This window comes from Lynx canadensis, chromosome B1 (genome assembly GCF_007474595.2).
Source record: "Lynx canadensis isolate LIC74 chromosome B1, mLynCan4.pri.v2, whole genome shotgun sequence".
Lineage (NCBI taxonomy): Eukaryota > Metazoa > Chordata > Mammalia > Carnivora > Felidae > Lynx > Lynx canadensis.
The window spans coordinates 119,677,317-119,704,971 of NC_044306.2; the positions used below are offsets into that span (position 1 = coordinate 119,677,317).

Here is a 27,655-nt window from a genome sequence, read left to right on the forward strand (position 1 = left end):
TGTGTGCCAATCGCTGGTCTGGACACCAAAAGGTACTGTCTTGGTGAAATTCATGTTTAGTTGGAAAACAAATTACTGTATGCTGATTGCAATATAAGGGTGAAAAAGATATGGTCCCTAGCCTTGAAGAAATTTAGTCCATGGAAAATACAGATGTGTAAGCAAATTTTTACAACACCATGTTACTTAGGCTATCACAGAGTAGGCATTATTGTTGAAAATCTGGGGACAAAGGGGTCAGAAGAAAGTTGCACCAAGAAAGTGTTAGAGTTGGCCTTGATTAGAGAATTCTCATGTCCATATAAAATCCGTTCTAAAATCCTCAAAAGTTAAAGGAAAGACAGTGAGGCAAGGAGCACAGCTGGGGATGATTAGAGATCATTAGACTCCATTGGAAGCTACCGTAGGCAATGAGGGACAGTTTTACCAAAAACTGTATGTGGATGTATGCAGAAATTAGATCAGGGATTTTTTAAAATCAAATTTTTCCATCTACTATAATTGAATTTTAATAATCATTAACGTTTATTAAGTAAAAATGTAAGAAATGTGCTGGTATCTGTACATGCCTCTAGTCCCTCCTCACATGCCTGAGGTAGGTGCTATGGTTACCTTCATTAACAGATGAGAAAACTGGGGTTTGGAGAGTTGTTACTTACTCAGCTAGTGAAAAGCTGTGGGGCTTACCTTAGTCTTTCAGACTCCGCAGTCTTTGTTCTTAACCATCATGACTGTTATGAAGATACTTGGTTCCAAAGACAAAAAAACCTGGAGAAAAACAATCTAATGAAGTTAACTTTTTCTCATATAAGGAGCACAGAGGAGTTCGTCTAGGGCTGAGGCACTGAGGCTGTCTTCAAGCCATCAGGTTCCTTCCCTTACCGGGCTCTGTCCTTAATGTGTGCCTCTGACCTCGTACCAAGTCACAAAATGGCTGCCATGTCCCAAGGAATATTCGCATTCCAGGAAAAAGCAAGGAAAGGGCAAAAATGGAAAGCGTTTCAGAGTGGCCTTGCCTTTCTATCCAAGAAGGAAGTCCTCCTCAGCTTGTGTTTCCTTGGCCAGCACTAGCAGCAAAAGAGGCTGGAATTTGAGAGTTTTGTTTTCCGACCTTTATAAAATAAAAGGCAGAGGAAAGTGAGGTGGGTGCATGTTGAGTAAACCAACTTAAATAGTAATGCAGAAAATAACTTACACAATCACCCTGCTCAGTTACACACCTGATAAGTATGAATGACTAAGCCTAGCACACATGACCTCATCCTTTCTTTTCAATCTCTAATATCTGTTCTCTTCAGCGGAGCTTGATTTTTTTTTGCTCCTCCCCAACATGTCCTTCCCTTTCAAGCCTCCACACTGTGAAGCTTGAAGTGTTGCCTGGACCCTGCCTCCTCAGGGTAGTCAGGATGCCTGCACTCTGCCACTAAATATGTACTAGTGTTAGAGTAGACTGTGACGAAACAACCGTAACTATGCCTTAAAATGAGAGAATTTTTATTTCTCTCCCTCAAAACAATCTTGGTGAAGGGCCAGGAAGGAAGCCTCCACTATCTTAAATGATCTAGGGCCCTTCTATTTTATTGCCCTGCTCTCTTTCACGTGAAATTTCTTACTCATTAAAATGTAAATATCCTAGAAGAGCGCATAATAGACCCCAACAAACAACAAAGACCCGTTAAAGTGAAGCAAATGATTTCCACGTCCTAAGTAAGCTGTAAGGGGGCTTTTCCAGTTTTCACCTTCTCCTTGGAGTTAACAGTTCTAGATGAGCTCCACTAGATGGCAGCACACACACGTATATACTATACAAACGTGCGACTCCTTAAAACTGAACGAAACTACAAATCCCAACATGCATCTTTAAGCGCCTGACTTGTTCCTGCACAAAGGTCTCAAGTTTGTTGCTCGCACGGGGATCTGGAGGACGCCGTCCACTTGCTGCTCTAAAGTAAGATTTCCTAATATTTTCTAAATTTAATTTTAGCCTGGGAAAAGAAGAGGTTTAGATTTTTGCTTTGTTCTGCAAGTTACCTATTTCAACATTAATCTTAGGTCAGGGTAAGGGTGTGTTTTTAACAAGTTTGAAACTCTGGTATATTAGTTTTTCAATGTGCTTTTCACGTTGGATTTTACCATTTAAGGCCACGTTTGCACTCATTTTCCCAAATAAACCCATTTATATTTAATAATGTAGTTTATTCTAACAGGTTTTAGCCCCAAAATCTGGTTCCAGAAAGCCAAGGCTAGCTAGGGGAGATATCGGAGTGAGCAAAGTGGCTACTCTGTGCTCCAGCAATTGTTCAGTAGTAAGTGCTTCTTTCTCCTGGTGTCAGAGATTCCTAGGGACACCTTTGGTGTGTGCCTTCAGTGTCATGTTCCTGACGCCAGCAATTGACAGAGGTGTAAAATAATCGCTTTTTAATACACCACGCCCAGGATTCGGGGGGGGGGGGGAGATGATTGGATTCTCTTACTTTCTATAGTATATATGGTTATATCTCTCAACTCTTTACATGTTTAAAGTGAAAACGTATCACTCGTGTAAGAATAAAGACAAAATAAGTAGAGAAAATCCATGGCATCAGAGTAGGTCAGGCAGTGTAAAAGCTCAGTTTCTCTGGCGCATGACAAACGCAGATTTAATCCGAGAGATATCAGTGAGACTCTAAGCAGGTCCCTGGAGCGGGTTGTTCGTCTGGCCCTCGGAGAAGCAAAACTCCAAGACAGAGGTAAACATGCAGGAGAGTTATAAGGGGAAATGCTGGTGTGAGAGAAAATGAGAGGGAACCGGCCGTCAGACCACGAGGGAGCCCCTCCTCCCTCCCTGGGCAGGAAGGCAGTGCAATGACTGGAGGGTCCGCAAGGCCCCGGAAAGAGCCCCGTGTCCCCCAGAAAAGAGTCAGCCTTGGTGGTGGTGCGCACTCGCGCCCAGGTCTCACAGCGTGCGGGTGGGCGTGCGGAGACTGCGAGAACCACGCGAACCACGAGGTCCTCTCCTGGACCTGCAATCCGCAGGCCTAATTCGCAGCCGCGAGGCAGGGTGCAGACCACATGATCTCTCCGAAGATAGGGCACTGGTGACCAGGCCTTGTGTCACGTCTCAAATGCTTCTCTGATCCAGCCCCCCCTTCCCATCCCTGCTATTTCACGCTCGGCCCTTCAGGCCCCCGCAGCACCCTCCCAAGGAAACCACCCACTCCCCAAGGTCTGCTCCAGTGATCTTTCCAAAATACATGTCTTCTTGTGTTGCACTCATTTCATCAGTCCTTCAGTGCCCATTATCCACAGGAGTAACTGGCCGCTCAGCATTCCGAGCTTAGATAAAGTGTGAAGGCTTGATTACAGCAAAATGCCAAGGTTGGCAGAAGACAGCAGAGATATATTCACAAAGATAGCACTAGATCATGTGAACCCTTTAGGCAAGACTAGCTAGTTACCTGTATTTTTTTAGGCAGGTAATTGAGCAGTGAGCGTGTAGGTTATCTGTACATGTACTATTTAAGTAAGTTCACTGGGTACCCACCCAATTACGCACCCCTTCCCCCAGCTTTTCTCTTAATAGAGGCCAGAAAGCAAAACTCTCAAATTCCTAGCCTTTGCTGCTAGAGCTGGCGAGTGAAATGTAGGCTGAAATGTTTGGCAAGGGCTTCCTTGTTGACTAGAAAGTGAGGACTCTCTGAAAGGCTTTTTTGGCTTTTATTTCCCACCACCACCCCACCTTTTTTTTTTTTTTTTTTTTTTTTTTTTGCCTGAATGCTGATGAGATGCCTTGGGACAAAGTAGCCATTTTGTGACTTGGTGTGAGATCAGAGGCAGCCATAAAGTACAGCAGGGTGAGAAAAGACGCCCAGGTCCTTGAAGACAGCCTCAGTTGATCATCATCTGACTCTTAACCACCCCTAATCTCGTCATGAGCCATTCCTCTTATCCCAGAATCTACAATCCAAGCACCAGATATCTTATGCGTATCTTATTTTCCCGATGTCAGAATTTCTCAGTCTCCAGTTTGAAAATTATTGATGGTATCTGATAAAGTGTCACTACTTTAAGAGAGGATCAGCAGCATTGTGGAGTGGAATTTCACATAGCAAAGGAGTCGGGAGGATTGAGCTTAGTTCTGGTTCTGTCATTAACTGGCTCTGTGACCTCGAGCAAGTCAGATCAGTTTTCCCCTCTACAAAATGGGAGTGTTGGACATGATTTTATTTTTCCAGTTCTTTTGTTCAATGACTCTCTGAGGCCAACCACTAAATCTTTCCAAGGGAGAAGGAAAAGCCATGGACAATTGATAGTGCAAACCCCAACAAAAATTTATAGCAGAGAAATTGGGAAGCAGCCCCAAGTAGTAAGGACACATACAATGCCAAAAAAAGTGTGTATAGAGAGAGTGGTGGTAGTGAGGGGAAGGACTCCTCCCCTGCTGTATCAGTATCAGAGGCTGTCTTCTCTAAGTAGTGAAGAAACCAAATGGTAGGTTGAAGTCCCATGTCTGTCTGTTGCCGGCTATCACTTCAATGGGTTATGCTAAATGTTTTTGATTTACAAAGCTACGTATCTAGAGTCAGCATTCTTGGAGAATTCAGTTGATGGACTATCTGTATAGAAATGCTACCTTTAAGTTCATTCTAGATGTCACTGCACAGGACCACATGCTGCAGTGTAAGCCATTAAATACACATGTCTCTAGATTGAACCACAGGTTCCATGATGGGTCGACTTGATGGGAAGATCATTGTCCTGACCGCTGCTGCTCAGGGGATTGGGAGGGCAGCTGCCATAGTAAGTTATTATTTCTTGTTAGCTTACTAACTTTTGAGGTATTAAATTATGTGGACACAGCCCATGGTTATTTAATTCTGCTCTCGTTTTTGGTTGTTTTTGGCTTTGATTTTGTTTTGTTTTACTTTTGTGCTTCTGTTGTCTGAGGTTACAAAAAGAAAACTCACTAGCCTTGACCCAGGGCAAGTGAAGGAATGAATACCTCACATGTTTATTATGCGACATCAGTGATAACCTTGGACTCTGAGAAACTTAATTCTCTGCCTCAGTTTCTCTGCACGATGATATATTTACTGCAGGGGACCTCCAGGAATGTATTGCTTTCTGTAATTGTCAATTCAGATGCAGGATTCCAGAGATACAAGACTATCAGGTTACTTTCACCTTCTAATTTATATCCACTTCTTGTGCATTATAACCCACACCTGAACTCATTAATGCACTTACAGTATAATAGGGTATGGTTTGACATTTATGAAAACAGTAATATAGTCTTAGGAGAAAAAGTGTGAAAATAACGCATTTTCTCTTATTATTTGGGATATAGTAAAAAATGGAAAATAATAAGAACTAGCTCAGAAATGAAATACAGGCTATCACATCACAGAATAGTATTTTGAGAGGTGTCAGTAACAGAGTCCTAGTTTTTAAAAACACTCTTTTATTTGATAATGCTTACAGGCATAAAGTCAGATGACAAGCACAATGTATGTCATGTTGTTCTAATTAATGGTAAAAATATTAACAATGGGAAGGGTGAAATGAGAGTAGAGAGCTTAAAATTCCACCTATTTTATAGGTAAAACAATGAAAATAAGATAAGGGAGGAAAGGCTAAATGACTTTCCACTCATGAGAATGGAATCAAATCGAATAAACAAAGGATTTATTTGTACATTGTGTCTACCAGGCTTTTGCAAGAGAAGGTGCCAAAGTCATAGCCACAGATATCAATGAGTCCAAACTTCAGGAACTAGAAAAGTACCCTGGTAAGCAACTCAGCACTTTGAACTTGGGATTCAGAATCTACAAGGTATTATAAAGCAATATTGTTCACATGTTGAAAGAAAAGTCCTTAGCTGCTCGGTTCTGCTGGCCTTTTTTAGAGCCTTTTTCCCTGCTATCACGTCTATATTCTGTGTGGGGCTCCTGGGCGGCTCAGTCAGTTAAGCATCTGACTCTCGATTTCAGCTCAGGTCATGATCTCATGATTTGTGAGACTGAGCCCTATGTTGGGCTCTATGCTGACAGCACAAAACCTGCTTGGGATTCCCTCTCCCTTTTTCTCTGCCTCTCTTCCTCTTGCATTCTCCCTCTCTCTACTTTTCTCTCTCTCAAAATAAATAAACATTTTTTAAAAATCTGTATTCTGTGAACCTACAGACAAAAATCTATACATTTAAATGTATAAACAAAATTTTAAGATGTATGCTTAAATTTTTTTTGTTTAGCCAAAATGTTGAAGGATTCAGTACTCAATTACAAAATTACACGTGAAAATTTAATAGTTGTTAACTTTTTTTTTTTTTTAAGTAAGCTTTCGTCAATGGTGAGCTTGAACTCACAACCAACGTCAAGAGTCACATGCTCCACCAACAGCCAGGTGCCCCTGTTACGTTAACTTTTGATGATGACTTTCCACTTCTCTGCCTCCCTCTGGGGGAGACGCTGTCCAATAGACACATGACATGAGCCATATGTGCAAGTGTAAATTTTCTTAGTGGCTACATTTAAAAAGTAAAAAGATACAGGTGAAATTAATTTTAATAATGTATTTTAATTAATTCAATGTATCTGAAATATTATAATTTTAACATATGCAATTGTAAAACATTACAATAGAAAATTTTACATTTTTTACACTAAATCTCTGAAATCCATGTGTATTTTACATTTACAGCACATTTCAGTTCAGACTAGCTGCATTTCCCATCCATGCTTAGTAGCCAGCCACATGTGGCTAGTGGCCACCATATTGGAGACAGCTCAGCCTTAAAATCACATGTCATGATCAGAAACTATAAGAGATTAACTTGTTCAAGTGCATATTGCCCCTTACTGTACCACACCGAACCTAACTCCGACGTCAAAGGGCTTTAATTGGCGTTACTCAGAAAGAAATCAGAACGTAGAACTCATTTCAAAGTTAACTGTTTCAGCAAAATAGAATAGGTTGCATGATCAAACATAATTTAGTTCATTGAATTAGTTAACTGAATTAGACTGAGTTATCATTTCAACAAATCTAAGGGAAGCTGCTGTAGAAAAGCACAGAGGAAAGGAAAGTCCTTCTGAAACTCCATTCTAGTCCTCCCTTTATTTATAATCTTTCTTTTCTATATGCAAAAGGGAAGAATAGAATAATAAACCATATATTTTTTAAATCATAAAAATTATGACTGCTGCTTAATGAAAGCATTAGAGCATATTTTTTTAGTAGCTAGTACAGTGTGTCTGCCTCAGACCCCATGCTAACTCTCTCATGACTAGTGTTTTCATCCCTTCTTGTGGCCTGTCATTTCTTCTTGGAATTTGGTCCAGAAATAAGTGATGGTACCTGTGATCCTCAAAGTCATTTCTAGTCGATAATACAATTGACATAAAGGTAAAATGCACAAATAGAAACCATCTCTTATCCCACTGCCCCTGTCCTTCCCCCTTAGACAGAATTCAGCATCACTGTAGCAGTGATTCAACCTCTGGGTTGAAAGACGGGACTAGAATGAGCCCACTTGCAGGTATTGCTGCTGGTTTGCTGAGAAGCATCTACTATAGAAGTCAAGGTGGAGCACCTGGCTGGCTCAGTCTGTAGAGCCTCCGACTCTTGATGTCAGGTCGTAAGTTCAAGTCCCATGCTTGCTGTGGAGCCTACTTAAAAAAAAAAAAAAAAAAAAAAAAAAAAAAGATGGGGAGGACTTCAAGATTTTTACTAATGAGATTCTTAAGATTGGTAAGACCCTACTAATGGCCGACAATCCTGTGAAGTCTAACTGGACAAATACTACAGTCTTCACACTTCAGAACAGCTAAATCTTCAAGGCTAAACATTTCTATGAGTAAAGATAAATTGTGTACTTTGTTTTGTTTTTCAGGTATTCAGATTCGGGCCCTTGATGTCACAAAGAAGAAACAAATTGATCAGTTTGCCAATGAAGTTGAGAGACTTGATGTTCTCTTTAATGTTGCTGGGTAATTCATACTTTTCCATTTCACTCTCCTTACAGAAGGTTTTATATGACTTTTATTTAAAAAGTTTTGGTAAGGGGCACTTGGGTGGCTCAGTCAGTTAAGCATCCAAGTCTTGATTTTGGCTCAGGTCATGATTTCACGGTTCGTGAGATCAAACCCTGCATCAGGCTCTGCACTGACATTGTGGAGCCTGCTTGAGATTCTCTGTCTCCCTCTCTCTCTGCCTTTCTCTGGCTCATGCTCTGTCTCACTCTCTCAAAATGAATAAATAAACTTTAAAAAAATTTTTGATAATAAGGCATAATTGTTCATCATGAACCATAATATATTTCTTAGGAAATATAGTTACGTTTTAGACAAATTTTATTCCAAGTAAGATTCAGCAAATAAGACAGCCATAGAAGTGAACATGGGCTTCAGGCTCTGCACTGATAGTGTGGAGCCCACTTGAGATCCCCTCTCTCTCTCTCTCCCACTTCTCTCTCAGTCGCTTCCCTGCTTGCATGCACATGCACTCTCTCTCACTCTGTCTCAAAATAAATAAATAAACTTAAGGAAAAAAAAAAAGCAGACATGGACTTGAGTCCTAAGGAAAATGATGGTCTCAAGAGAACTGGTATTAATCCAAACCTGTTAATCTTAAGGCTGGTCATAGGCTCACAGCAATGGACTGGCTGTGGACGCTCCACTAAGACTTATAAAATAAAATGAAAAACCATTTTCCAGTAGGTGTCTTTATTTTTTTTGAATGTTTTTATTTATTTTTGAGACAGAGAGAGACAGACCATGAGCAGGGGAGGGGCAGAGAGGAAGACACAGAATCTGAAGCAGGCTCCAGGCTCTGAGCTGTCAGCACAGAGCCTGATGCGGGGCTTGAACCACGAACGGTGAGATCATGACCTGAGCCGAAGTCGGACACTTAACCAACTGAGCCACCCAGGCACCCCTCCAGGAGGTGTCTTTAAATTTTTTTTTTTTTCAACGTTTATTTATTTTTGGGACAGAGAGAGACAGAGCATGAATGGGCGAGGGGCAGAGAGAGAGGGAGACACAGAATCGGAAACAGGCTCCAGGCTCTGAGCCATCAGCCCAGAGCCCGACGCGGGGCTCGAACTCACGGACCGCGAGATCGTGACCTGGCTGAAGTCGGACGCTTAACCGACTGCGCCACCCAGGCGCCCCCAGGAGGTGTCTTTAAAGCAAAGTATATTTACCAGAAACCAAGTACTCAGCTTATTGAAATGCAGGTGTTCCCAATTTTTTGGCATGGCATTCTAGCAACTCCTTTACACATCCCAAGCTCAGTGTTTCTTACTGGGACAATGAATTCCACCCAGCAAAAGAAGTTTCCGTGTTGCATCTCTGTATAGAGCACAAAGAGAATGGCTTAATTGAACTTATGCAGATGATACCAAACGTGCTGAACCGTGTATGAATGAGGAGAGGCTGGAACTGGAGCAGCTCGTGCTGGGACTTTCCCTGCTCAGGCGAGACAGTAGAGATGAGTACAGCCGAGGTTTACACAGGAACTAAGTGACATTCCACTTTTCTTATGTTCTGTTATATTTGTACTGCCGCATTGACGGAAAAATTCCAGAGCCTTCTAATACATTTTTGTTCTTCCTAATCATTATGTTTCTGCACCAAAAAAATGTGTGTGTGTATGTATGTATATATATATATATATATATATATATATATACACACACACACATATATATATACATATATATATATATATATGTATAGTTTGTCATAGGTTACACTGTGTGGATATTAAACTAACAATTTATGACAATCTGCTACATAAATAAACTGCTCATCCCTTATATGAGAATATACTCAGAGCCATGACAAAAAAATCAGTTAGCAGAACTGGTTTTTTAATATCTACATATTAAATTCTCAGCAAGGTAAGGGATATAGAAATAGAGCGTGGGTTCCTGCTGTCATACAAAGGATGAGAAGGTTATTTAAGAGTGTGACTTGAGGGGCACCTGGGTGGATCAGTCGGTTAAGCGTCCAACTTCAGCTCAGGTCAGGATCTCACAGCTCGTGAGTTTGAGCCCCGCATCGAGCTATGTGCTGACAGCTCAGAGCCTGGAGCCTCCTTCAGATTCTCTGTCTCCCTCTCTCTGTCCCTCCTCTGTTTGCACTCTCTCTCAAAAACAAATAAACACTAAAAAAAATTTTTTTATAAAGAAGAGTATGACTGGAAAAGAAGTGAAAGTTGCTTTAAGAGTTTTGTTTTGTTCTGCTTTGTTTACTCAATATGTTAGAACTATATGATACCGATATCACTTTGCTACCCTGAGATGTTGAGACAATGGTTTTCCTTTGCAATTTGATTTCCTTTTGAAAATGTTAAATCTATGCCACCTGAGGGCACTGTTGCTTATGAAATAGGAGTCGGGGCGCGTATCATGTTCTCATTTGTTTTTGATATTGTTTTTGCTATTTCCTGTGCACTTGCCATAGAGCTTCTTATGTTCGGTGGCCCCAAGCCTTTGCCTTTCTTTCAAAAGAAGGATTTTGTTTTCAAATAAATTTATTTAGCTTAAGCTGTTGGATACTTACTAACTTAATGTACTAAGTGTTTCTATGAATTGCTAAAATCTTCGTAAGGTTTAAGTCAATAAATAACAATATAAAATGATAAGGAAGTACAATAGAAATCCTAAATGATCATTTTTCCCCACTGATTAATCCCTCTTCCAGTTTTGTCCATCATGGAACCATCCTGGACTGTGAGGAGAAGGACTGGGACTTCTCGATGAATCTCAATGTCCGCAGCATGTACCTGATGATCAAGGCATTTCTTCCTAAAGTAAGGATCACCATCACTATGATCAGTAGGTCTCCACACTGGGCATCCAGAAAGGGCCCTTACCTTTCTGTTCTGAAGAGTGACAGTAGCTACCACAATGACTAACCCATACTGAACATTTATATCAAGACACTTAATACAAACTCACTTAACCTTCCAGTTAAGAAATATTCAAGAAGTATTAAGAACTTTCTTTATGCAAGTCTCCATTCTGGGTGCAGAAGACTCATCAGAAAAACAAGTCCCTTCTATGAAAGAGATCTCATTTTGGGGGAGTGAGACAGGATAACATAATTAAATAAACATATAACTCCGGGAGTGGTTAGAAGTACTATGAAGAAGGAGCACCTGGGTGGCTTAGTAGGTTGAGTGTCTAAATCTTGATTTCACCTCAGGTCATGATCTCATGGTTCATGAGTTTGAGCCCCACTTCGGGCTCTGCACTGACAGCGTGGGGCCTGCTGGGAATTCTCTGTCTCCCTCTCTCTCTGCCCCTCCCCTGCTCATGCTTGCTCACTCTCTCTCAAAAATAAATACACTTAAAAAAAAAGTGCTAGGAAGAAAAGGAAGCTAGGATATCAGTAAAGCCCAGGGTGCCTCGCTGATAAGCTGAAATTTTCATGGAGGTCCAAGTGAAATGAAGGAGCTAACCATTGAGGTATATGAGGAAGAGGGTCCCAGAGAGAGGGATAGCAAGGAGGCACATGGGACCAGAAGAATGGGATAAGGTAGGTACTACTTTATCACATCCACTGTACAGAGGATAAAACTGGGAGGTGAGGTAACTTGCCCAAGGTCACATAACTAGCAAGTGGTTAGAGCCGGGATTTGAACCCTGGAGGTTAGGCCCCTTCTTGAATTTCATTGTCTAGGCACATGCTGTCAGATGGATGTACCTCATTGCTTTTCTGTTCCTTGAGTATTCTTCTTGCACTCGTGTTTTTAACTGAGCCACAGAGGTACCAGAGAGGTGAGAGACAGTGTGTGCTAAAGAGAGAGAGCATTCTTCCTGAATCTGCTACCCTGGAATTCCACAGCTTTTCCACAACTCATTAATAATTTTCATTTTGTTTTACAAACAAGCATTACGTGCCTTTTGATGAAAAGCACACGCTAGGCATTCTCGGAGAGGGGAGTGTAAATATGAAAAAGATTGAGTTCAAATGAACTTGTAAGCCGATAATGAGCACAGGCTCAGACAATGAAGGGATTGACTGCATACAGAACCAGCTCAGTCCAAGGCTGCAAACTGAACCCTAGTGAAATGCAGAGGAGCCGTTCTTCTCTTCCAATCCCGGCTGGATTAGATGGCAGACGTACTGAATGCTGCCAACCCAGTGCAGGAGAAGAGCTTTTTAAAGGCAAGGCAGGGCTGATGCTTTGCTCTGAACATTCAACATAATGTCAAAAAGGATCCCAGGTCACTTAGGTGGCTCAGTAGGTTAAGCATCCGATTTCAGCTCCGATTATGATTTCACCGTTCTTGGGTTCAAGCCCCATGTCAGGCTCTTTGCTGACAGCTCAGGGCCTGGAGCCTGCTTTGGATTCTGTGTCTCCCTCTTTCTCTACCTGTCTCTCTCTCTCTCTCAAAAATAAGTAATAAACATGAAAAAAAGAAAAAAAGAAGAAGGATCCAGGTGAATGTTGAAAGGAAAACTAGAAAAACTGACCTAATAACAAAGGAATTTGTTTCAATCTACTTGTTTAGTGCTTAGAAAGGATCTCTTAGTGGTTCCATGGGATATGGGACTAGCAAATTGTTTTTTTAAATGTTTATTTATTTTTGAGAGAGAGAGGGATGGAGAAGGGCAGAAAGAGGGAGACAGGGGATCTGAAGCCATCTCTCTGCTGATAGCAGAGAGCCTGACATGGGGCTCCAACCCACGAACTATGAGATCACCACACAAGCCGAAGTCAGATGTTTAACTGACTGAGCCACACAGGTGCCCCTAGCAAATTTATTTTTAATGTAAATTTCATTTTTTTGTTTATTCGGAGTTCATGAGAATCTGTTATTTGGAACCCTGATTATTTTTTTGAAGCCTGATCCTTAACCTATGATTGGGAGAGAAGCCAAGGCTGTGGTAAAAGGAGAAAACTTAGATCATAGTGTGTAAGACTATCACATGTGCAAAAACAGCCTACTTCATGTCTGTAATGCTTGACAAATAATGAGTGAAGGGAGCAGGCATGGGGTATGGTCCAGCGGCACTGAAATTCAAACTTGTCAGTAAATGTTAACTTTTGAAATATCAAACACTAACTTGCAAATTAGTGAGTTTTCCTATAATTTAAAGCATCTTAATAATCCATATGAGCCACTAATACTCATTTGTAAAAAATCCCAAGAGATATTATTGACTGGGGTGGGCAGTGAGAAGAAGTCAGTGCCACTTATTAAAGTGACAGTAACCAACCTGACCCTGGATTTCAAACTCTGGCATCACAGCCTGAACTCTGCCCCTACTTCACCATGTGCCGTGGGAAATGGCACTTGTACTCTGTTGTATTTAAAATGAGGATGAGATGGGGTACCTGGGTGGCTCAGTCAGTTAGGTGTTCAACACTTGGTTTCATCTCAGGTCATGATCTGATGGTTTACAAGATTGAGTCTCACATCAGGCTCTATGCTGACATCGTGGAGCCTGCTTGGGATGCTCTCTCTCCCTCTCTCCGCCCCTCCCCTGCTTGCTCACTCTCTTTCTCTGAAAATAAATAGGCTAGCTTTAAAAAAATAAAATGAGTGGGGCGCCTGGGTGGCTCAGTCGGTTGAGCGTCCGACTTCGGCTCAGGTCATGATCTCACAGTTCGTGGGTTCGAGCCCCACATCAGGCTCTGTGCTGACCTCTTGCTCAGAGCCTGGAGCCTGCTTCAGATTCTGTGTCTCCCTCTCTCTCTGCCCCTCCCCCGGTCATGCTTTGTCTCACTCTGTTTCTCAAAAATAAATAAATGTAAAAAAATAAAATGAGGATGAGAGATTACACAATCCCTTCCAGCCCTAATTGGGATCTTCTGGGTTCATTAACAATGATGCACATACAACAGGTTAGAACTTTCCAGGGGAAGTCAGGATTTGGAGTCTAGGCAGATCTGAAAAGTCAGGTGGTCAAGACATAGGAACACTTGTAGGAAATTTTTGATCATGGATACACACACAGAAAACCGTTCCAAAACTGGAATGTGAGTCAAAAGGCAAAGAACAAGCTGAAAATACTGTAAGAAGAAGTCAGTGCAAAATCCAAAGTCAGGGAAGTCTTGGATATGTGGAGGTTTTTCCCCTTTGCTGTATCTTAGAAGATTCTCTAGTACATAGAGATGCTCTAGCAAGTATTTGTTGAATGAATAAATGAATCTAGGTTGTCAGTCCAGGTAGAGGTGAGACATGGAATCATCAAAGAGCCAAGAACCCAAGGTCTGCCAGGTTTAAGAGCTGAGTTCAGTGGAGATAGAAAAGCTAGGTAGGTAGGACTGACTAGATCAACAGCTGGAGGAAATTTTCAGAGCTCTTTCTTAGCCCCTGCCTGAGCTTCTGGGAGGTCAGTCCCATATAGAATTACTACATACCAGGCACTTCACCTTATACTTGCCAAGTGATATTTGCCAGAGCGGGACGTTGCATGGGGAGCCAGGAAGAGCATCCACACCGTACCAGCAGGTACTGAGCTGGTGTTGAGAAAACAGCGTGGAAGGGTGCTGAGCATGGACTGAGGGCTCTAGATCCAGCAGACAGACCTGGCTGAATGGATAGCACAGATGTTAAGGGACAGCACTAGCACCTCCTAGGTGACTCTATTCCAAAGTTTTGCCTGAGGAATTACAGCATTTCTGGTGATTAGAGACTGAACTTACTTAGTAGCTCATCGTTATGTATTCTACTGTAATATATGTATTCTATAGGTATTAAAATGGATTATATATGACAATGATAGCTCAGTGAAACTGGAACAAAACTAAAAAGAAGTAAAAACAGATTATTTGCTAAATTGGATAAGAAAGAATAATGTTAAGCCTTCGTTTCCAACACCATTATACTTTACTAATTTTCCTGGTCGTTTTTGTGAAGACCCCATCTCATTATGATCCTCTTTATCACATAGACAAACAAGTGGGGTTAAATATTTTCACCCCTACTGTGTCCTTGCCTTGATCGGGTCACCTCAGCCTCCCCTGTACCCTTTAATCCATCCAACACAATGCCTTGGGTTGTTGTATGTAGATTCTCTGCTCTTGAGAACAAACAGTAACTAAGTATCAAAACAGAAAGTCAGGAGAACACCATGGGGAGATCTGCCACCTTGGCAGCCACATCCCTGAGCCATCCAGTCACTCACCCCCATCCCTATGCCTCTCTGACTGAAAGCTGCTGGAGAAGCTCACCCCAGCAGGAGTGACTTCTCTCCCTACCCTGACTACTGAGACTCTCTTCTTTTTAGAAACTCATTCTTTGCTTGACTTTCATGGCACAGGATATCCTGCTTTTCCTTCCTCTGTTCTCTGGTGGTGGTCTTCCACTTCCTCTCAGCAGTTGTTTTAACTCTTCACCACTCTCTGTGTCCATCATTCCCCCCACTCAACCTTGTTCTTTACAGCCATCCTCCGAGCTTCTGATGTCAATGAGAAGGTAGTGCCCATCGAGTAGGAATTCTCTCCATGTCTCCCTTCTTCATGGGTACCCACACTCTTGCACATACCTACGTGCCCTGAAAGCACACATACTTATTATACTAAGTACAGATGTGTATGAAAACATTTTTAATTCATAGCAGTTTTTCATTTATATATTCCTTTACGTCAGGGGCAGGGCCCAGCAATCTGCACTTTAAATTAGCCCCTCAAGAGATTTTGATTCATCACAGTGTTTGACCACCTACTGTGTACCCTGTCTAGGAGAACAAAACAACCCCAAACCCTCCTCTTCAGACCTTCACACTTGGAATGGGGGAATTCTGAGGGAGGTGTTCTTAGGAAGCACTGCCCTTGATGAGGGAGGCAGGCCTCACTTCATGTAACTGTTTACCACGTCCTGCCCTTACCACCTCAACCTCCCCCCGCATAACTCACAGACATTGCTGCATCTCAGCTTTTCTCAGTCCTTTCTGAAATCACTGTATCACCTTCCAGTGGTCTCCTCTATGTCGTACCACTATAATCTTAGAATTCCCCAAATCTAAACATGCCACTTCTCTGCATTAAGCCCCTCATTGTCACCACCACATTGCCTCCTGCGTAAAGCCCAAATTCCTAAATTTAGCCCCTGTTGGCCTCTGCAGCCTCATTCCTCCCACTCCGGGCATTCCAGCCAGACCCATCCCTTCCTCCCAGCTCTGTGCTAGAGCCTTTATACATGTGGCCCTCACTCCTTAAAACACCTTTCTCTTTTATTTTTCTGAATTACACTCCAGTTTTCAAAAATCAGCCCACCTCCAATGCAAGCTGGTGCAGCCACTCTGGAAAACAGTATGGAAGTTCCTCAAAAAACTAAAAATAGAACTACCCTAAGACCCAGCAATTGCACTACTAGGCACTTATTCACTGGATACAGGTGTGCTGTTTCGAAGGGACACATGCACCCCCATGTTTATAGCAGCACTATCAACAATAGCCAAAGTATGGAAAGAGCCCAAATGTCCATCAATGGATGAATGGATAAAGCAAATGTGGCATATATATACAATGCAGTATTACTCAGCCATCAAAAAGAATGAAATCTTGCCGTTTGCAACTACGTGGATGGAACTGGAGGGTATTATGCTAAGTGAAATTAGTCAGAGAAAGACAAAAATCATATGACTTCACTAATATGAGGACTTTAAGAGACAAAACAGATGAACATAAGGGAAGGGAAACAAAAATAATATAAAAATGGGGAGGGGGGACAAAACAGAAGAGACTCATAAATATGGTGAACAAACTGAGGGTTGCTGGAGGGGTTGTGGGAGGGGGGATGGGCTAAATGGGGAAGGGGCATTAAGGAAGACACTTGTTGGGATGAACACTGGGTGTTACACACAGGGGTGAATCACTGGAGTCTACTTCTGAAATCATGGTTGCACTACATGCTACCTAATTTGGATGTAAATTTTAAAAAATTAAAAATAAAATTAAAAAAATAAATAAATAAAAAATAAATGCTTTTTCCTCCCTGGCGGGGGGGTTGGGGGGGTAGTATCAGCCCACCTCTTTCCTCCTCAGGAGCCCTCCTCTGAGTGTCCTGAAGCCTAGTTTGGTCCCTTCCCACCACTGACCCCTCTCTGTGGAGGTCTCCACTGTTGTTGGATGCTGGTTATGTCAGCCCCCCCAGTCCCCTGGCAGCTCTCCATAGGCAGAGAGTGTGTCATTTATCTTCGTATCTCCTGGACCTAGCACAGTAGGTGTTCAACAAATATATGTTGAATAAAGTAAGAATTTTCCAACATCGGGAGCACAAAGTAATAATTAATGTTCATTAACCTTCCATTCAGCTCAGAGTTTCTCCTTGGTCTTGCTGATGCTCCTGTGCCAAAGGAAGGCAGTAATCCCCCTGGGAAATGTTCCTGCCAGTGAGTGCGTCAGCATGCCATCAACTCCCAGCAGTGACTGGGTGAGGCTGTTAAGATGCTTAACCGTGCTTAATGTTAATAGCTAAGAAGATGGTTCTGCAAACCATAAGTAAATGCAAATCTTTTAAAGAGCTATTATTTTTATCTTGCAGAGTGGCATTTTTTAAATTTGTTTTTGTTTTGGCAGATGCTTGCACAGAAATCTGGCAACATTATCAACATGTCCTCTGTGGCTTCTAGCCTCAAAGGTAAGGTCCGTCTTCCTCTGGGAATCACGATGCACATACTCCAAAAACTTTATGACCTATATGGGTTTTTGGAACAAACATAGCAGGGATTATAAAACCCACATGTAATTTCAACACCACTTTTTTAAAAAAAATTGTTATTAAGCTCCCTTCTATCAGCCCTTTCTGCCTTAGATGTAAACCAATTGTAACAAATAAGTTTGGTTTCATTTGCCCTTCCTCTAATCCCTTCCAGTGGATATGGAAATGGAAATCAAGTTGGAAGAAGGAAATATTTACCCATTTAATTAACCAAAAAAGATGCGTTGAACACTGTGTGTCCCTGCCCAAAAGAATTCACACTGCAAAAGGAAGAGAGTCAGGCAGATGTAGGTCTTCTATAGCATGATAATATTACAACACAGGTTTGTGCAAAGTACTGGCACAATATGGGGGAGGGTAACAATTTGGGAAGTGCTTCACAAAGACGGTGGATCTGGGCCCTAAACAAGAGGTCAAGTTGAAGAGCCAGGATCGCAGTGCCATTTGGAATAATGTCAAATGTCACAGTCTGGCAGATGGGTTTGTGAGTTTAAAATGAAATCACTACTGCTGAGATAACATTCTTTCTCTTTGCAAGAACATACAGTGAGCCTGCACGAAGAGAGGAAGGTAGAGAAATGCCTCGGCCCCTTGACTTTTTGGTTTGGTTTTTGTTTTGTTGTTCTTTACCCTGACTGTCCTTTGGTGTCTTTTGGAATCTGCCCAAGTGTTCGACCAACTGACGATGAAAACCTAAGACCATTGCCGTTACCTAAATGCAGCATCTCAACACCTAGGTCTCAACTGAGTTGGGCCAGTAATGATCTTATTTTCCCACACTCAGAAACTAGCCCCAGGAAGGGAGAAAACCTGTTACCAAATTTTATTATTTCTTAAGTGTATTTATTTATTTTGAGAGAGAGAGAGAGGGTGAGGAGCAGAGAGAGGGAGAGAAAGAATCCCAAGCAGGCTCTGTGCTGTCAGTGCAGAGCCCAATGCGGGGCTCAAACTCACGAACCTAAATCGAGAGTCAGACACAACCGACTGAGCCAGCCAGGTGCCCCCTGAATCAAACTTTAAAAAGGATGGCATGGGAGGAAGTATGACAGTAGGTACCAAGGACAGTAATTTGTGTTCCCTTTCTAAAGGAGATTTTTTTGTTCCTTCAATGGTTAAACCTTCCTTTCATCCTCAGGAGTTGTGAACAGATGCGTGTACAGTACCACGAAGGCGGCCGTGATTGGCCTCACAAAGTCTGTGGCTGCAGACTTCATCCAGCAGGGCATCAGGTGCAACTGTGTGTGTCCAGGTGAGGTAGGCACAAAAGGGCTGTGCACTTGTCCTTTCTGAACCCTGGTTGGCACTGTGAAACATATGCGTAGAAGCTTGTTTACCACATGCTATATTGTGTCCTGTCATTGGGAAAAGCTCAAATGAAAAAGGGTCTAGGCTAAGATAACAGTCCAACGGTATGTTGGCAATGAGATTCTCAGTCATTGGGAATGAACCACAGATGCAAAGGGTTTAAATGGTATTCACACGTGTGTGGAACAACTCCAAATCTCGTGGCCAAGATAACTGACCAGAGCTTGGTGTTTTGGAGGTAGACCAGAGATGACCTTGTCAGGCGAAAGATGAAAAGTAGACTGTGTTCACTGGACCACAGGAAGAAGGTAAGAGGAGCCTCCCAAAACACAGGGAGCTACTGAGGCTTGTAAATCACCTGGGCTGACCCACAACCAAAAAGGAGAGATTAACACCTTCCTTTATGCTATAAAAAGGGGATCAGCAAACTATGACCTGCAGGTGGAATCTGGCCCGTCACCTGTTTAGTAAACACAGTCTTATTGTAACACACCCACACCTAGTTTGCCACATGTATGGCTACAGGCAGAGTTGAGTAGTTGTGCCAGACCAAATGGTTCTCAAAACTAAGAATATTTCCTATCTGGCTTTTTACCAGAATGCATGCTGACCTCTCATATAAAGGAAAGAAGAAAAGAAGAACTTATTATTAGTAGAAAGGACATTCAGTCTGTCCAAACAAAAGCATTCTATAACTTATTTTGTAGGAATAACTTCCCATTTTCTTAATGACTATGGGTATGTCTATTAAACAGATGTGCCCTTTCACCTGGTTCCACTGGACCCAAAATGAATACAGGTTGCCTAAGAAGAATTATTAACTTCTTCTCTAAAAAGGAATTAAATATCACATATCCAGAATCAAGCTTGCTCTCAGTGGTTCACAACTGGTACTGGGGGGTTGGGGAGAAGCAGCATTTCACAGTTACGTATGGAACTTTTCAAAACCTGAAGTGCATGCCAGAACTTGGGGAAAGAGTTGATGGGGAAAATTGTGTGTAGTTTGGAAAGTTCCGCATGAGATTTTTATATAATCCACCATGGTCTCCCCTCAGGTTAAAAAACACTAACTCATTAGTTTAAAAGAGGAATGTGAAATACCTTTCAAGCTACAGAATTTCCATGACGGAGGTATTCTGTTTAATTTTTCTTGGATTAGAAATGTAAACATAGGTAACACCAAGAAAGAAGAGGATACAGAAGAGACAGTTTCACTGGGTTTTAACATACACGCTGGTGATACTTGACTCTAGCTATTTCTGGTGCCATTTACCCAGTGGAAAAAATGGAAAAATGATTTGGAAAATGTGGTTGTTTTAGCAGCTGGACTTTTCAGAAGTTTGGAAAATATATTATCAACCTGTGTGGGACAAGGAACGAGCTGTGACTCATGAGCCAGTCACAGCAGAAAACCTGACAAGGAGTGAGTGTGTCTGGGGTAGTGCTGCTGGTGGTATAGTCACACTCTTCAACACCAGCCTTGTGTAGACTATGGCATGCTATGTGGTCCGTGCCCTGGATGCAGTAGAGTTAGGACAATGGAATTAAGTACAAGGCATAGGCTTGCTCTATAGTTTCATTTAATAACCATTAATACCAGCCATATGAAAGACATGATGCTCCCTCGCCTGAGTGGTAGGAAGCTGTCAAAGTTGTATTTTAAAACTGGATTTTGAGGACATTGTTCAATGAAAGCTTACGACGTCTTGAGCATACTGTTGGTAGGACTGGGGACTGTAAGGAGGCTATGGACGAGGGAAGTGAGGAAAATATTACCAGAAGATGGGTACAAGGGAATCTTTGTTACACGGTTTCAGAAAGTTTATCAACATTATTGCCTGCGGTAATGTGGAAGGTAGAAAATGTTCCTAATGAACCAGGTGACCATTTTTAGTAAAGACAGTTTCTACCCTGAGTGTCAAAAGTGCTGCCCACTTATGATGAAATGTGAGAGGAAACAGGTAAGCTAAAGAAAGGGTGTAAACACAAAGGAGCCAGAACTTTCTGAATTTGAAGATTTCCACCCTCTCCAGAGAAATGACAAATGATGCTAAAATTAAGAAATGGTTGGGGCTCCTGGCTGGCTCAGTCAATAGAGCATGCAACTCCTGATCTTGAGACTGTGAGTTCAAGCTCCAAGGTAGGTACAGAGATTACTTAAAAAAAATTTTTTTTTTAAAAAGAAAATAAATGATTTCCTAGTAAACATCATCCCTATGGCACTCTCAGGAGCAGAGGATATGACTTTAAAATCATCTTTTATGACCTTAGAAATACCATGTGGTTGCCCAGAGTACTGTCAGCACCCCCCACCCCCCGCCAAAAGGCCCTCTAAACAGAATTTACAGATTACAAAAATTGACAGAAACTCTGGGAAAGTTGCTCTGTAGGAGCTTGAACAAAGCGGGATTTTCAAATGTTTAGTGTCATTCTTACTTTAAGTGAGATAATTCAAATTATATTTTTTATGAGAAACATGAAACAGTGGTTAAAAATAGGAATTTGAAACCAATGAAAATAGGCAAGATAATGAAGAAAATGTCGAGCCATCTAATTACTGAGGACCGTGACAGGCATGGCCCTGTCTGAGGATCCCCAGAGTGAACCTGACAGCAAAGAATGGTTTGGGGATCATTAAGGCAACCTAGGTTCTTTCACTGATGAAGTATTTATATGGCTGTATTTACATCTCAGGGTTGTTGTGAGGAGTAACTGAGATAATACATGTAAAAGTGCTGAAAATCCATAAAGTGTCATGCAGTGTAATGTGACTAAAATATATCTTGGGGATGCTTGTGTGACTCACCCAGAGTCCTTGCCTAATGTCACAAAGAATTATGGTCTCTGTGTGTGTGTTTTTAATGTTTATTCATTTATTTTGAGAGACAGAGGGAGGGAGGGAGGGAGGGAGGGAGGGGCAGAGAGAGAGAGGAGAGAGAATCCCAAGCAAGCTCAGTGTTACCAGCACAGAGCCCGATGCAGGCCTCAATCTCACAACCATGAGATCATGACCTAAGCTGAAATCAAAAGCCAGATGCTTAACCGACTGAGCCACCCAAGCACCCCTATGGTCTGTGTTTTTAGAAATCCTAAACACGGAGGTGAAATTATCATTGTAAGTCATGGGAAAGGATTTCATTGATGTATCATGTGGAAAGGAAGTTTAAAGTTTGTCAACTTCTTTTTCAATTTGAGTAATTAACCAAGCTGAATGTCCCCCTTTGATTTAGGAACAGTTGATACCCCATCTCTACAAGAAAGAATACAAGCCAGACCAAATCCTGAAGAGGTATATCTACTATTTTAAATGCGATTAAATCTTCTGGTTGAAAAATGTCCTCTTCCTTACCTAGAGTAGACAAATTCAGAGACAGACAGAGGGCAGCTGCCAAGAGCTGGGGGAGGAGAGAACAGGGAGCTATTGGTTAATGGGTACAGAGTTTCAGTTTTGCAAGACGAAGAGAGTTCTAGAGATTTGTTGCACAATAATGTAAATGTACTTAACACTACTGAACTATACACTTAAAAATGGTTAAGATGGTAAATAACGTGTATTTTACCACAATTTCAAAAAAAATTTTTTTAAAGCTCTCCTCTTTAATATGTATTTTGATCTGACACAGTATCTACAGGTTTTATTATAGACACAGTGTCTATATGTTTTACTAGTTTGAGTAGCTTGGAAGTCATTCTAGTCCTACCTGGTCCACAATTAATGATATTCTCATGTATCATGTATCATACATGATTAATCAAGGCAGCAAGCCAATGGTAACTCTGTAGATTCCTCTTGCCTCGGACTTCCTGAAGGAGTTGCAGGTGAATTCAGACTTCACCTCCTATCACTGATATCTGGTATGGTTTCTGATCTCAGGCACTGAGCTCTTTCCTGAAGAGACAGAAGACTGGAAGATTTGCAACTGCAGAAGAAGTAGCCCTCCTCTGTGTGTATTTGGCTTCTGATGAAGTAAGCACTGTTCTTCCTAGGGAGTTCATTATTCCTCATTTGGCCACAATTTGCTTATCAAAATAATCATTTTAGAGAGTTGCAACATATATAAGAGGTTGCATTTACAAGATAGGGATAAATTCTAATTTAATTTGCTCAAAGAAAGGCCACTTTGATCTGAGCCACCAACTCTTCCTTATTCAACTCTATGTGTCACTAAATCTTGTAGCAAATTACATGGAAGATTGAAAAAATAAATTGCTCAATTTTATGAGAGACAGTTGCTTTGAAAAATTATAATTGGGGAAAGTCGAATTAAATGTAAGTCAAGCAGATGAACCTCCAAAATTATGAGAGCTTCAGGTGAAAGGGGGAGAGAGTTAACCAGATTTAGTTGTGTCTAGAATACACAGAATTGGAATTTGGTGTTTTTAGTTTTACTGGTGACTTAATTAGGACAATCCCACTGGCTGGTTTTTTCCTGTGAATTCTTGTTTATCACATATGGAAATCCCAATTCTATCTCATTCTGTTTTGCACCTATTTAGTAATCAATTTCTTCCTTAATAGCTATTGCATATTCTTAAATGGCATACAACTAGGAAAGCAGAAACTATAAGGTAAAGAGCACAAAAACACCCCCCTCTGTTGGATGTATTTGAATATTACATGAGGAGGGAACTGCAGCATTTGAGATGGGGGGCGGGGGGAGCAGGCAGGAGTGAGGAGGTGTGTTACTGATCTGTTAGCTCTTCTTTACAGTAACTTGCACACCAGCTAGTTGGTGAATGTAACAAATAGTGGTTGAAATGTTAGTGACCGAAGTTACCACTTCTCAGGACTGTTAACAGCAGTTTTTAGTAGCTGGGAAATTGCTAAACAAATTACTAATGGAACAAGTTCATTGGCTTTTGTTGTTTCTCTGAATCTGTATCTGCAGAAGAGTTCATTTGAATTGGGGGGTACTGCTAATAAACTAAATTGTCCTTGTTTAGCCAGAGCTTAGTTTACCAAATATTTGGAAATGTTCTGGCTTGAAATGTGCAATAAAAAGACCTTTGGACTTTTAGAGGAGCCCCAAGGCGTCCATATGTATAACAGAAAATTTGCTTTTTAAAAAACCTTTGGGGAGTTGATGATAGTTTACCTACAGTATGTGATTAGTTTTCATAGATTGAACTTTAAAAATGTCTGTACTCATACTGTGATGTCTTTCCTTCCTGCGTCTTCCATTGTGTCAGGCTTCAGATAAATTTAAAAATAAGAACACGAATTTAACATCTATGTTTAAGTTAAAAGATTTTTAAACCTCTACCACAAGGTTTACTTCAGATTTATTTCTTTGGAAAGTGCAAAATTCTGTGCAAAAAAAAAAAAAATAGTAATTTTTTTTTTAATTCCCTTAGTTTGGTACAGATTTGGATATCTGAAACTAGTATAGAATATTTTTTCATAGTTTAATAGATATAATTATTATTCATATAAATTTTTTAAACACATTTACTGTGCCTCAGCTTCTGACAACACCTATGTATTTTTATCAACTAAAAATACAAAATCTTCTACAAAAAATTCTGTTTGGTAATTAACACAACCACTTTATGACTAACACACTTGACGACATTCAAAAGTTTATTAATGGCATAAAACTCAGCTGCTTTAGAATAGTTCTGAATTTCAAAATGAAAATGTACTGTTTTAGCCTATACTTTATCCTAATTTAGGGAATGGCTGCATATCACTGAGCTTAATTTTCTGATTCTGAGACCGAACATCTGCTTAGAATGTGACATGTGCTAAAACACTAGCCAGAGGCCAGGTAACTCTAGATCACAAGAACATGCAGCAGTTTCAGATCATCCAAAATTTAATTCAGATTTTTCCTAAAATCTATTTGTTACGTGAGATTTCCTGTTACCATGAGAGTACATTGTTTAGGTTTCTGAGTCACAGAAAAATTGAAGAAACACAACCTGTGTTAAACCTGGTTAATTGTTCTGTCTCCTTGTGTTTGTCATTGCAGTCTGCCTACATAACAGGTAATCCTGTCATCATTGATGGAGGCTGGAGCTTGTGATTTTAAAATCTCCTTGCTGGGAAGGCAGGCTCTTCCTGTCCACAGTGAACCTGGTTACAAAGAAAACTCACCCATCATGTCTCTCCTATTAACAGCCTATTAATGAAAACAAGCCCTTTTTAATGATGTCTTTGCTCACAAGAGTCAGATTCTTTAAATATATTAATCTCTTTCTAACCTCTTCTGAAATCATTATAGGTAGACGACATAAAAGATAATGAACTCACTGCAAATGAAGAGGTTTAACCTTAACCACAATTTGTAAACATAAAATTAAAATGTGAATATGAAAAATGGAAGGTTTTTAAGAAAAAAGTATTTGTATTTTACTTCTATTTCCCAATATTCAAATATTTCGTATAATTCTGCTTGGTCTGTACATGGACTCTAATTTTAAAATTTTACACCATCATAAATGAACACAAGATAGGAAAGAATTTAGCTTCAGTGACTTACATTAAAAAAGAGTTTAGATTCAGAACTATATTGTTAATCTGTTATATAAAAGAAAAATAATCATCAAGTATTTATATTTAACAGATGTTACCACTCATAATTGAGTACTATTTTCTTAGTTTAACTAAAAAATCTTTATTAAAATAAATAATGACATTGGCATGGGCCTAAGAAACTTATAGTGAACCAGCAGTATTTTCAGTTTGAATATAGATTAAGTGTAGATTTTTTTCACCAAATGCCAGGTTAACAGTAAGAGGACATGAAATTTAGAAACAGTCTCTGGATACATAAATGTAAGTGAATCATATAACAGGAAACAAAATTAAAGAAAATAAAATTTTCAAGGGATGGGTGAAATAGAGAATTAGGAAACACAAACTTCCAGTTATAAAATAAATAAGTCACAGAGATGAAAAGTACAGCATAGGGAATACAATCATTAATATTATAATAATGTTGTATAGGGACTATACTTAATCGTGATGGGCACTGAATAATGTATAGAATTATTGAATCAATTATGTTTTTTACACCTGGAGTTAATACAACATTGTATGTTAATCATAATTCAATAAATGGTTAAAAAAATTTTTTTTCAAGAAAAAGTTTAAGCAAATTCATGGATGATAATTGTATAAGAGGTTATTAGGAAGTTTTTTCTTTTTATTTTAGTTTTAGGATTTTATGTTTGTTTTTTACTTGTTGCTACTTCAAAAGACCAAATGGTATGATGCACATGTAGATAATAAATGAGCAGTTATTCTTAGTCTTTCCTCTTAGAAACTTAATTAACAATTAATATTAATATTAAGGAAAATTTTGAAATGGACATTGAGAGGATAACATTTTATGTGCGAGGAAGAGTATTATGTGATTGATGAAAAGAAGTTAAAATTGACAGCAAAGGATATTTTGACCAGCATTCCCAAAGAGTCCATTGACACAGGATTTGTTTTGGGGTTCTGGACCAGGTTTCCACAACTGCATCACAGAACGCTTGGTTTGTGACTAGACCTAGTCACCGGATATATGTTAGATTTTAGTATTCTGGTTTGTGAAATAAGGGAGCTGGGCCAAATGACTTGGGTTTTTGTTTTGTGTTTTGTTTTTGGTGTATCATATTCAAAATGCTGTAACTTCTTATCAAGTGGAGTAGTGGAACAACGAAATTTAAAAGTATGTTATGAAGTACTTCATGCTGTGAGCAAGTATATGGGTGTGTGTATAACTATGACAGATGAATTCTAAATAAACAAATGATGAATTCTTGAAAATGAATTCTAATTAACAAATGCTTCTTCAGACTGCATGCTCTCATCTAACTATAAACTATAAAACATTATAAACAATAAATGTGCAGGTAAAACCTAACTAAAAAGTTCAGTGTTCCTCTCCAAAGTCGTGTTATTCAAATCGGGTGATGTGTCGATGAAGATCACATGACTGAAACAAAAGGAAAACTGTATTTCATTCCTGTGGTAAGAGGAAGCTGGATACCACTAGAAACTTCCCCAGTCCTTAGGAGAGGAAGAATTCGACTTAGAAAATACAGTAATAATCACTTTAGATGCCCTGAAGTTTACTGTACAGAACGTAGGTTCATCCGTCCTGCCCACAAAGGAGGCTGAGAGACAAGAATGAGTGGTTTTTATTTGGTGGAGATAATTAACTTGACATTGTCCCCCTTGCTTGAAAAGCGGTGATTAAAATTGAGCCAAGAAGTGAAAATTAGGTAAGACCATTTTTATTTCTGAAGGAAATGAAAATTACCCCGAAAGGGGCGCGCGCATATATACACACACTTACCTGGAGCCGGGAGACATACAGAAAAGGAAGACACAGAAATGGAAGGGAGTTTTAATGGAAAAAGAAACTGCTGATGGGAAGGTTCAAATCTACAACAACGCGGTAAGGGCTCCAGTTAAAGACGCGATACAAGGGGGAAGGACAAGTCTTTAATCCCGCCTAACTGGCCACCCAAACGGAGAATGCTATCTTCCCACCGCATCGGAGAAGACACTTCGAAAAGCACGGCTGAAAGGTGGAGTTAAAACCCGAAGTGAATTAGTGGGTTTAGGGAACATTAAACCTCGTAATTGGCTGTCGGGCCTGCACTCCCGACTCCAGAAAAGCCAGCGCTGCGCGTCCTCTCCAGAGTTCTCGTCACCGCCGGGGTCCGCGCTCGCTGGGCGGCCTTTCCTGC

At 40.5% G+C, this 27,655-nt stretch overlaps 1 protein-coding gene across 1 annotated transcript; it reads left to right on the forward strand.

The window, feature by feature from the left end:
* The first annotated feature begins 1,900 nt into the window (after positions 1-1,900).
* On the forward strand, positions 1,901-26,740 carry BDH2 (3-hydroxybutyrate dehydrogenase 2). The gene is made up of 10 exons (XM_030313341.2): positions 1,901-1,948; positions 4,688-4,779; positions 5,689-5,767; positions 7,871-7,967; positions 10,686-10,794; positions 17,521-17,581; positions 18,798-18,911; positions 22,198-22,256; positions 22,842-22,934; positions 24,940-26,740. Exons 2-10 carry the CDS (start codon positions 4,705-4,707, stop codon positions 24,991-24,993), a joined length of 741 nt encoding a protein of 246 aa, XP_030169201.1. The 5' UTR covers positions 1,901-1,948; positions 4,688-4,704; the 3' UTR covers positions 24,994-26,740.
* The last annotated feature ends 915 nt before the right edge of the window (positions 26,741-27,655 follow it).